The following is an 11,856-nucleotide window of genomic DNA, read 5'->3' on the forward strand; positions in this document are numbered from 1 at the left end:
CCGCCGTCGCTGACGTCGGGTTTGAGTAGCGAAGTAATTTTTCGGCGGGTGTCAGAGTATCCAGCCGAGCTCGGTGAACCTGGTCGACCGACTTGCTGCGGTGACGGCGCGAAGCAGAAGTGGACACGGGCGTAGAAACCGCACCAGCCGACACAGGATTGGCGGCAGATGATGCGGGAGACTCGCTTGGAGGGGCCGGAGCCTCAGACCCAGTCAGTCGGGTTGATTGTCCAAGGAAAGAACCAGCCGAGCTCACGGGCGCTGGCAGAGTAGTGGCAGCGCCGTCCGCTCGCGGGTGGATGGTCAACTCGACTCGACGAGTCTCTCCAGCCGGGATGTCCATCACCTCCGGGAAACGTTGAGCCAAGATCCGGCATAACGGAGCATTGAGCTGCAAGTCAGCAGGGCTCGACCCAGGCACGTCCAACCCGGCTGCAGCTGCAGCAGCCATGTGAGGATCATGCATGGGTAAAAGACCCATGCGAGAAATGACACGCTTCTGTCGGAGGATGACCTCACGCTGGTGTTTGATGGTAGCCTTGGGATCACGGAGAGGCTGGGCGACTCCAGAAATGAGTAGCCGAGCCGACTCCTGCAGTTGCTCGAAGTGCTTGGTCGAGATCCCCTGGAGCACAGCGTACTCGGCGTCACGAGCCGAAAGAAGCTGAGTCAAACGCTCAATCTCCGAGGCGCGTTCCCTGAGCTGCCTGCCGAGATCCTTAGCGTGAGCGAGAGCCGACTTCACTTTATCATCCTGAGACTTGCGGGCCGACTTCAAGGAAGCTTCAGACTCGGTCATCGCCTTCCCGAAGCTGGTCAGGAGAGGGGACGACTTCTTCGACTCGGCTTTCCATCGGTCACGCTCCTCCTCGACAGTCTTCAACCGTTCCTCGAGGTCGGCCTTCCCAGCCGCCTGTGAATCCAGCCGCCAAGTCAAGTCAGCGTTAATAGACCGAGCAGACTCCAGCTCGACCCTCAGTGCAGCGACGTCACTAGCTTGACTTGACGGTTGGCGCTGACCGCGAAGGAGGCTCACGAGTTCGCTGACGGACGTCGCCTCGAGGGCAGCTGGGCGGACCTCTCTATCAGCCGCCGGTGCGGGACGAGTGATCACGAACCCTAGACAACAGCCGAACCAAGTCCGCGTTCTCGATGCGGCGTTGCTCGGACTGCGCATGGATCAGCGCAGCGAGAGAGTCGAGACTCATCGGCGCAGCCGAGGCCGACCGACCAAGATCGGCGGCGTCCGAAGTGGTGTCGCCACGCGGACTCGGCGAGCGGCGAGGAGAAGTGCGAGATGCCGGCTCAGACTCCCGGTCGAACCCACGGGAAGTTGTCAGATCGATGACAGGGTGCTCCTGCCCATCGCTGACCCCGCGATCCCGGGACGCCGAGTCGACCAACTCAGCGAACTTCCCCTCATCTCGCGCAGGAGGATGTGAAGACTGCAAAGACGACGCAACTGAAGTCTGTGAAGATCAGTAGAAGAAGGGTCAGCAGCAGAATGGATGGAGCCGTCGGAGGCGAGGAACGTACGGAGGAGCGGCAGGAGCGCCGGACGACGACATGGCGCGGAGACTTGTTCGCTGCCGTTGGAGTTTTGGCCGAGATTGGACTCGACTCAAGGAGTGATGATCAGGTCCCTCACCAACTCGGCTCGGAACATGACCGGGGCAGTTGTGGTGTAGAGAACACCATATTTCGCGCGACCAACTCGGCTGGAGTGGTACACTGTACCGGTAGCCGAGCTCAGCCGAGTTCACCAGCTTATCCGGACACCTTATCCGGCTCAGCCGAGTTCGAAGAATTATCCGGATAGCTCATCCGGACCAGCCGAGCTCAAGCGTCGCCGAGCTCAGCGAAGAGTCGGCCGAGATCCAAAACCGCCCACTTTCATTTGGTATTTGAATAGGAGCTTAGGAATAGTGGAGGTGCCCCTTCAGGGTGCCCGACAGAGATAACAAACAACAGAGCAGAATTTTCTAGGTCCACAACACGTGTACACGTTCCGGTAAGTCCCTGCACGGGGCTGGATTATGTCTGCTGCCGGTACCCGAGAGGCATAGCTTGTAGGGTACTCGGCTGGCAGCGCCAAGAGATTAAGGTCGGCCCGGGTTGGGTGCGTGTCTCGCCAAGCGCGAAGGAAAAGTCTCGCCACCGCTGCGAGCCGGTGTTCACGTACGTCCCGGGCACTGATTGCTGAGTCGAGAAGCCTTTGCTCTCGGTGACCTGTAAAAGCGCTCCGTGCGCCGTCGTCCATCCTTTGGTGGAGGGCACAGGGTTAAGTGAACGGAGGCCGTCGAACTCGGCGGCTCTCCGGAGGGGTGATCTTGGTTGGCAGGTCTCGACGAAAGGCGAGACACCCGCTGTCCCGGTTGGGCCGAACCGCTCGGGGGCAACCCGGCGTAGGCCAACAAAGCCGACCAGCTCGGCTATTGTTGTGTTTGTAGCCAAGTTACCACAACTGACGATTTTGTGTGTACTGCTATACCACACAGTGGCTCCGAGCTTTCGTCAATGAGATGAAAGGAACGCACACTCCGCCAAACGAGTGGTGCATGGCTTTCGAGCTGAGCCTTCGGGACGGTGCCCTTCACTGGTACCGTCAACTCCCGAAGAGGACTAAGCGTCAGTGGAAGCGACTGAGCGATGCGTTTATCAAGTATTACTGCTCGCAGTTTAGCCAGTCTGCGAAAGCTCGCTACTACTCTGCGAAGCGCGAGTCCTCGGAACACCTTTGTGACTACCTCAACCGACTGAATGGTTACGCTCGTAATGCTGGCCTTCAGTTCGAGAATGGTGGTCGCGATGCGAAGGACCATGCGCAGCGGTTCCTCGAGACGTGCGGTGACCGAAGCCTCGAACGCCAGCTTTGCCACGTCCGGGTGAAGGACATTCACGAGATCGAGGACATGATCAACGGCATCTTGAAGTCTGAAGAGCGTGGGCAGTCGCGTGAGACGTCGTATCACCACTCGCGCAGTCGAGACCAACCGCGTCGTCGTGATGACCGTCGCCACGAAGCTTCACGTGACAGTTACCGTCGCGACCGCGACCGTGGTTACGAACGTCGCCGCGAAGACTCTCGCCGCCGCGATGACTCGCGCCATGTTCCGCGCATTTCGCTAGCTGAAGCGTCGCTGTCAGATTTGGTCGCTTTTACGAAAGGAACCATGAACCGAGAGACGAACTCTCGTGAAAGTAACCCTCGGTTGGAGCAGAGTGTACGAATTCGAATTGTGGATTATGGATCATGGTGCTGGTGTGGATGTAGTCCTCGGTACCGACTTCATGATTCCTGCAGGAGTGCGCTTGGACTTGTTCCACGCGACCGCGAGGTTGCCGGACGAGGTGAGTATTCCACTCATTAAGACGGTGGACATGCTGAATGACCAAGGGGAAGGCCCGCACGTCAACGGTGGTCCGTCCGAGGACCTAATCATTGAGAGCCGAGAGTTCGCAGAGTACAGAGTACCGAGGCGTCAACCACCTCGGGATACACACGAGGTGTGGGTACGTAGCACGAAGTCTCTGTTGCCTACGGTAACGAAATTTTGGCGAGGCAAGGTCGAGAGAGTGCGATTGACGAACGTGTCCAAACGGTTTACGGTTTGCCGTGCTCACTCACCTATGCTAATGTGGGTACCGATCGGAGGTCTCCCGAAGTCTGAAGGTTATGTTCGACTCAGTTCGGAACGATACGAGGACTGGCAGAAGTTGGCGTGTGACCGAAGTCGGGATGAAACAGTGTTCAAGCGTGAGTGTGATGCATATGCGGATTGGCTGGCCTCTCAGCCTTCGGCTGTGGAGCGACCGGAGTATCCAGTGCCGGCCGGAGTGTTACCCCGGCCACCCGAAGCCTCCCAGACGCACGGCCGCCAGCTGAGTTGTGCCGAGCAGTGGGAACGTGAAATCGCTAAGCGTGAGGAGCAGGAGCAACTCGCCACCGACGGATCACCAGTGGGTGATGATCCGGTGGCGCTCCCTCCCGTGCACGTGGAAGCCGATGACACTAGTACCGAAGGTTCATTCGAGTCTGAGAGTGAACGAGCTTCGGATGCCAGCACCGATGAGGACGCCTCGGACCTAGGGGTGATAGCGAGCCAAGTGCCAGCCGAACCCTCTGACGTAAGGAAGACCGTTCAAACTGGGGTGACAGTGAACAGTCACCGGGTTCCGAAGACTCAGTCCAAGATGAAGACTCGGTAGCAGTGCTGACACGCAATTATCTGTCGGCCGCCGCCGCTGTCGACGTTGAAGATGGAGAAGCTGGCGTCGAAGCAGGCAATGCCCGAGCCGAACACTTGCCCAATGAGATCAACTTGGAAGATTACGCTCATGAACTAGCTTTCCTGCCCGACCTTACAGAAGCCTCGGTCACGGAACTGGACTACTCGGCTGAGAATGGCCGGCACCCGTAACTGAGTAGAGGACGGCAGGATCGCTTAGTGAAGGTTCTGAAGAAACATGAGAAGATCATGATCTCTAGTGGCAATGCTCTACCACCACCTGCGTACGGTGTAGTGTGCGACATCGATGTACAGGGCCATGCGCCTATCAAGCAACGAGCACGGAGGATTCCCCTCCGACACGTCAAGAAGCTGTACGAGCTTTTGCGAGGTTTGCTCAAGGCCGGTCTGATCGCGTTCTCCAACAGCCCATGGTCGTCACCGATCGTGATTGTGCTGAAGAAGAATGGCGTAGATATCAGACTATGCATTGATTACGAGATTGTGAACGCAGTCACCGCTATCATGGAGTATGCAATGCCCTTTGTGGATGATCTGCTCACGGACCTGGAGAAGTATCTGCGGTACAGCTCGCTTGATGCGGCGAGTGGGTTCTGGGCGATCATGATGACACAGAGGGCTCATCAGATCTCTGCTTTTGTGTGTGCACTGGGTCATTTCGAGTGGCTCAGAATGCCCTTTGGGCTTAAAAATGCACCTATCATCTACCAACGAATGCTCGACAACGCTCTGTGGGGCTTTGTTCAGCCGAAGGGTGGCTGGAAGCATTATGCGCGTCTGATGACAGAAGCTGAAGCACGCGACCGTGAACTCGCCGACGCCTCGACCGAACAGTCACATGAAGAGTCGTCCGACCCGGACCAGTCGCCTACGAAGTTTGAAGCGGGACTTGGTATCTGATCGAGTGAAAGCTCGGTCTCGGAATTAATCAACAGTCCTATTGCGGACATGTTTGCGAATGGAGAGCCCGACGAGTCTTCGTTGGTGCCGGTTTTCGAACGGCGTTCATTTGTTGACGATATTTGCTTTGGCGGCGAGTCTTTCGATGCATGTCTAGCGACGCTCGATCGACTCCTCGCTCGGTTCGAGGAATGTCGGATCAGCGTGGGTTTCACCAAGAGCATTTTCGTGCAGCCCAAGGTGGACTTCCTGTCTCACGAAGTGTCCCGGAGTGGTATTAGAGCAGACCCTAAGAAGTTGAAGGCTATCACCGAGCTGTCCTTCGCCAGGTCCAAGAAGGGAGTGCAAGCTTTCCTTGGCGCTCTGAACTACTACAGTCGCTTCATACAGGACTCTGCTGTCTATGGTGCCGCGCTCGACCAGCTGCGAGACGAAGACTTCGCACCAGGGGGCGACCTCTCTGCAGCCAAGCGAAGCTTCGCAGCATTGCAACGAAAGGTCGGTGAGGCACCTGTCCTCCGACACTTCGACCGTGACCGGGAGGTCCATGTGACGCTGTTTGCAAATAAATGGGCAGTGAGCACCACGCTCATTTAGGAGCACGATGGCCTGATGCACCCGGTGCGTTTCTGCGGCCGAGTGCTCAAGGACGCCGAGATGAACTCCCACCCGGCGGAAAAGGAGGTACTGGCTTTGCTGCAGCTGTTGAAGGTGTGTTACACCCAGCTGACCGGTCGGACCATACATGGCTACACGCGGTTCTCGACGCTCGACTGGGTCCACAAGTCGAATACACTCTTCGGACGCGCAACGCAATTTGCCGTCTTACTGTCTCCGTGGAGTCTAGTGGTGCAACGAGTCAAGGAAAAGGATTGCGCCTTCGCGCAGCTCTTACAGTCGACGATCACAAGCTTCGTTGACCTCGAAGCCTCGTTGGCACCAGTGACCCCTCGAGCCAAAGGATCGCCGAGTGTTCGGATGGATCGGCATTTGATTTATGCACGGTTGCCACGTACATACAGTGGCTACGTAAATTTCGTTTGATGGCTCGGCGAAGACCGAGAAGCATGGTGGATACGGCAGTTGCGCCTGGATACTATGGCGACTTCCTGAATGGAGTGTAGTGGTCGCTGCGAGTGCGTATCTCGAGACCACGACTGTAAACCTCGCTGAGTACACCGGAATGAACAACGGGGTCTCTGCCGCCCTGGAACATGGGGCCGAGGACTTAGTCATCGTCGGGGACTCGAGACTCGCAATCCAGCCATCCCTAGGGGTGATCGCTTGCCGTAAGGAGTCGCTGATGGCACAACTGAATAAGCACAAGGAACTGACCGCGAGATTTCGGTCCGTGAAGTACCTACATGCTATCCGAGAGTTCAATGCAGCTGCAGACTCTTTAGCGAGCGAAACGTTGGAGAAGAAGGTGTCGACGACGGTGAACAGCGAAGACCGAAAACGAGAGTTGATGGAATTGAATCGGATCCGAGAAGTGCTCTATGAACCGTCAGCCGAAGCCTCCGAAGCTTCTGGAGAAGTTGCAACGTGTCACGTGAACTCGATACGCGTGATGTATACGCGTGACAGTGACCGTAGTAAGAATTTTTCGATTTTGTACGGGATACTGGACATGTAGCCGCGGTAACGAGGCAACAAGCCCGCGCGCGTGCGAAACAAGTACGCTTTGCCGATGAAACTTCGGGTGATGAACCAGAAGAGAGAACAGAAGGAGACGAAGCTAACGACGCCAGCAACGAAGAGTCTAACGAACTTCCGGACCAACCGAGACCTGACGCAACGGTGGTCCATGAACCGAGTGCTGACGACATCGACCCGCTAGTTGTGCAGGAAGAACGGCGCAGGCGCATTGGCACAGCCCAGGATGAGGAGTTCCGGTGGTCAAACCTCATAACGCTGCTAAAGGGAGACGAAGCGAAGCTTACCTACAAAGCTGCACGCGAAGCCTGGAAGATGGCTGACAAGTTCGTCTTAAGCGAAGATGGCTTGCTGTATTTCCTTGGTGCGAATCGTCGGTGGGGTCGCGACCGGGCCGAGGAGACGACACTACGCCTAGTCGTGCCAACAACGATGGTTCAGGAGATCCTACAGAACTGCCACGACTCGTTGGAGGGCGGTCACCAAGGTATCGTCCGAACCTACCACCGAGTCAAGGCTGACTACTATTGGATTGGCTTATTCGCCGATGTGGAGAAACACGTACGCTCGTGTCCAGACTGTAGCTGAAGCAAGAGTCGCCCGCAGCTACGTGGGTACTCCCCAGGCAACATTCTGGCCGAGCGTCCGCTACAAATTGTCTCGATGGATTTTGTGATACCCCTACCGAAGACTCGGCGGGGCAATACCGCACTGCTACTGTTTCAGTGTGCGTTCACTGGATTCGTCATGGGCAAGGCGATGGCGGACACATCTGCACTCTATGTAGCACAAGTATTCGAAGAGTGCGTGTACCGAAGGTTCGGAGCGCCGTCTCTGATCAGGCATGACCGAGACCCGCGCTTCATGAGCGAGGTCTTCCAAACCTTCGCCGAGATGATGCAGTCGAGATCTAGGGCTACGTTGAGCTATCGGCCTCAGGCTAACCGCCAGCAGGAACGCTCGGTCAAGACCGTAATGAAATCGGTGCGAGTGTACGCGGAGGACCCACTGCAATAAGACTGGGATGAGATTGTGGAGAAGTTGATCTTTGCGATTAACAACTCGCAGGACGCCACGAGGAAGGACACGCCCTTTTACTTGGTGCACGAATGGGACGCAAGGTCCACCCTCCGAGCAATGTCCTCATCACTGAAGCGAGGTGTCGGGCGACAGTTCGATGCGTTGTCACGGCGCAGAGAAGTCAACAGGCAGCAGGGAGTTGCGTTGGAAATGGCTAAGGAGTACCAAGCAGTCGAGAAAGCTCGGCGTGCTCAAAAACATAACGAGGCTTTGAGCCGAGCAGAACGTGCTGCGCTTCCACCTTCCGCGACTGGCGAAACCTCGGAAGATGATCCGACAGGTGCAGAGGGTGACACACCAGACCCCGCACCGAAGTCTCTCTCCCAGCCTGGTGATCGCGCGTGGCTTTAGATGGAGCGCGTCAATCCAGGATTGACCAAGAAGTTGGCTCATCGATGGCATGGTCCCTTCCGCATCAAGCAGAAGGTTGACGAGTATGCGTACGAGTTGGATTTGCCTGACCAGAGTGGTTACCGGTTCTACCCTGTAGTGCATGTGTCCCGGTTGAAGGCGGTGAACGAGTTTGGTGATCGGCCGAAGGCTCGACTTGCTGCCGAAGTAACCGAGGAGACGCGACTGGATTTCGACGAGGAGTCACTCCCGGAGGATAGTTAGAAACCCGACCACCTGGTAGGCGAGTATGAGGTTGAAGCCATCTTGGATGACCGAATTCCCCTCTCGACGAGCACGGAGCGAGCCGTCCGAGAGTTCAAGGTGAAGTGGGTCGGCTATGACGAACCCTCGTGGGAGCCCGCGTCGAATCTGTCTTGTGGCGTACTATCTACGCGAGAAACGACGTGACCGAAGGTTGCAAATGGTCCAAGTCGCTGACGAGGACTACTGCATCCCTCTCAACATGATGAACTGCCGGCAGAGCTACGCAGCCTGCCTCAGCAGACGAAATATGTTACTACGGAAAGAATATTGTATATTTGTATGTTGCAGTGGACAAGACTTTACGAAGTGGAGATCACGACTGGAGAGACTATGGAGAACAGCTGAAGAAGGACAAACGACTATTGAATTGCATGGGCGAGCTAGTTATACTACGAACGAATTGTCTGAATACCCTGATCGAACTCAACCTAAACATGAAGGAACGATGGAGAACTGGAACGAAGCTTAGGCGTCCGAAGATGAGGCAACCTTGGCCAAAACGCGGAGACGCGCAGCCGGAGAAGCTTCGGCTTGCGTGGCAGCTTGATCAGCAGCACTTGGAGGCGAACGTGGTGCGTCAGCCGGAGTCTCGCTGGCTGGGGCCTCCTCAAGAGGGGCCTCCGAAGCCGCGACGCGATCTTGAGCCGAGCCCTCCGTTGCCGTTGCTGCATCTTGAGCTCCTAGCGCTTGTGTAGCTTCACCCGAAGTCGCTTGAGTATCCACGACGCGGCGAGACTCGTCCCGAGCCTCTTCCGAAGACTCTTCAGCAACCGGAGACTCGATCGCTTCAATCAGCTCCTCGACCTCCTCCTCTTCCGAGACTTCGTCTTCACCTGGCTGCCCGTCCTCCTGCAGACCGAAAGGAGGTCCGTGGAAGTTAGTGAACTCACGCACCCACGGGGCCGTAACACGGCGAGAGTCCAGCACAGGGTTGACCGTAATAGCTGTCGCGACTTCTCGAACGGTCATGCCACGCGGGACGAAGAGTGGAACCCTGGGGTTACACGGAGCGAAGGTTGTGTTGTACGGGTGCTCGGACGGCACATCGGTGACGCACCAAGCCGATCATCAGCTGAGCGAAGTTTGCGAAGCGTCGTTCCGAATGTTCGCGGAGCTCTTCGACCTCAGCCTGCACCTCGTGGTGGACGATGTCTTCCACAGCGTACCACTGCGCAGAAGAACGCGGAATAAGTCCCAAAGCCTCGTGCGCAGTTGCAGGCAGCGGGTCACCCGTGCGGCAGAAGTGTGCAGCATTTGACGAAGGCTCGTGCAGAGGACTGGAGTCGGGCGAGGACCTGAGGACCAGCTGAGTACACGCAGGGTCCGACGAAGCCCCGCTAGCGGACGGCAAAGCGGGAGTTGGCAACGTCGGAGCCACTGCACTCGAAGCCGAGGTCTCTCCGGTGCTTGCAGCCGAAGCATGGTGCGCGATGACCGAAGGTGCGGCCTGGAGACCGCCCGCCACCCCGCGTGCTTCTGCAGAGGCGGGAGTTGGTGACGGAGCAGCCCCGGCGCTGCCACCAGCACCAGACGATGGCACTGAAGCTACAGGAACTGCAGCCGAAGCCTGGGACCGTCGGGGCACCCCGCTTGCTGACGCAAAGGCGGGAGTTGACGCCGCCGAGGCCTCCGAAGCTGGCGCAGAAAGGTCGACGACGTGCCCCGCCGGGCTGAGGAATGATGTGTTCTGCAGCAAGACGCAGCAAGTTGAAGACGGTTAGACGCGATGAAGAGATCAAGCACAGTACTCAGGCACCTCGCACGAAGACTCACCTGGACGACTGGACCGAGGTCCGGGAAGGTGAAGGGCGGCGCGCTGCCAGGACCGCCAGAGTACTGCATGGCGTCGTAGCGCAGAGAGGCACGAAGGCAACACTGCGCTCACCACTTGGGACGGCTCGGGCCGAGTTGGGGGGCGCTGTGAGATCGGGAAATGACTGCGGCCGGGCGAGTTCCGGCCGAGGTCTAACTGCCTTGAGCTTGCGAGTGATGGCTGACCGAGGGCTCTGATTGTCGGTCACATTCCCCGCGCTTTAGTGCCCAGGAGATTGATAGAGACTACGGAGGGACAGGAGGGTCTCGGCGGGTCAAAATAAACCGCCTGCCGAGACCTCCGAAGTTTCATAGTGGGTACACTTTATGCCCAGTAGGAGTTCGGATTTAGGACGAAGCTTCGTCCGATTGTAGGATCAGCTCGAAAGCTCGGTCCACACTTGATATTTGTATAGACCTTAGTGGTTAGCTATAGGAGAGGCCTGACAGCCTCTAATCATTAAACAGAGCAGAATTTTCCCCCCAAGCCACACAAGGGTCAAGTCCGTCTACGGTAAGTCGCTAAGCTTAGCGTAGGGTCTGGATACACTCGGCTGCACGGGGTATGTCTGCCGGTGAGCATAAGGTGCATTGACCGAGTGTTCATCCTGGTAAGGCCAAGAGTGAGTAGGTGGCCGAGTGTTGGGAGGTATTAGAGACCTCTGTGTACAGTTGTACGTTTGACTGGGTGTGAGGCAAGGACCGCCAGTGTATTTGACTTCTAGCCGAGGCTTCGCCCCGGCGCCCCTGTAAGAGGCTTCGATTGGCCTGGTACCCTTCCTTTCTGAGGGACCACAGAGGTTTAGCGCGAAGCACGTATTATACATTGCATCCTAGCCGTGGCTCGTGGCTAAGGGTGCTCTTATATTTTAACGAAGGGTATACCTACCTGACCCGCAACACACAGGGAGGCACATTCCAGCCCGTATAAGGGATCGGACCTGGTCTTCAGATTTATTATCCCGACAATCTATCGCCGACTCTTCGGAGACGGCGTGTGTTGTTGGTAGGGCTCGCCCTAGAGACTTCGGTTGATAGGGCGAGGACTCGTAAACTCGTGTTTTCCTACACGACATTACTGCGATTACGGAAGATGTCACGGCGGATAAGTTGACCCCTACGACTTCATGTGGCAACCCACCTACTTCACTTGTGAACGCTACCAAGCGCCTTTGCGCAACAACCGGTATTGTTTGAGACCGGTGATCGCGATGTGGTTCGTATTGTTCACCTCAAAGCATCTTGCTCCGAGGCATGGCGGCTAAATGATGGTGCCAACCGGGCGTTTGAGAGGCTTATCGCTACAAAGACTACTGGTCTACTCCACGAACCTCTTGGCCGAAGGCAGCGGCGAAAGGTTTCCGCCTTGCACGGCAATGCTATTAAATGGTCTTTATACCTGGCGCATCGTATGCACATGTCCTCCGCTGGTTGGATCGTCAACATGGCTTCAGCATCGTGCGAGTGTTGCTACTATTTGAAAATGGGGTACTGCTGTCAT

The 11,856-nt window shown here is 56.9% G+C and overlaps 3 protein-coding genes across 3 annotated transcripts; 1 reads left to right on the plus strand and 2 right to left on the minus strand.

The window, feature by feature from the left end:
• Window positions 1-289: 289 nt before the first annotated feature.
• On the minus strand, window positions 290-1,177 carry PHYSODRAFT_530757 (hypothetical protein; the record flags this gene model as incomplete). Its single annotated transcript, XM_009539293.1, has 1 exon — window positions 290-1,177. A coding segment is annotated over one exon (888 nt), but the record flags the coding sequence as incomplete, so codon positions are not given.
• Window positions 1,178-2,495: 1,318 nt separating this feature from the next.
• Window positions 2,496-3,371, plus strand: PHYSODRAFT_529890 (hypothetical protein; the record flags this gene model as incomplete). The annotated part of the gene is made up of 1 exon (XM_009539294.1): window positions 2,496-3,371. A coding segment is annotated over one exon (876 nt), but the record flags the coding sequence as incomplete, so codon positions are not given.
• Window positions 3,372-9,008: 5,637 nt separating this feature from the next.
• On the minus strand, window positions 9,009-10,385 carry PHYSODRAFT_341005 (hypothetical protein; the record flags this gene model as incomplete). Its single annotated transcript, XM_009539295.1, has 3 exons — window positions 9,009-9,575; window positions 9,667-10,230; window positions 10,317-10,385. 3 exons carry the CDS (start codon window positions 10,383-10,385, stop codon window positions 9,009-9,011), a joined length of 1,200 nt encoding a protein of 399 aa, XP_009537590.1.
• Window positions 10,386-11,856: the final 1,471 nt, after the last annotated feature.

The sequence above is a fragment of the Phytophthora sojae genome (genome assembly GCF_000149755.1).
Source record: "Phytophthora sojae unplaced genomic scaffold PHYSOscaffold_13, whole genome shotgun sequence".
NCBI classification, from domain to species: domain Eukaryota; phylum Oomycota; class Peronosporomycetes; order Peronosporales; family Peronosporaceae; genus Phytophthora; species Phytophthora sojae.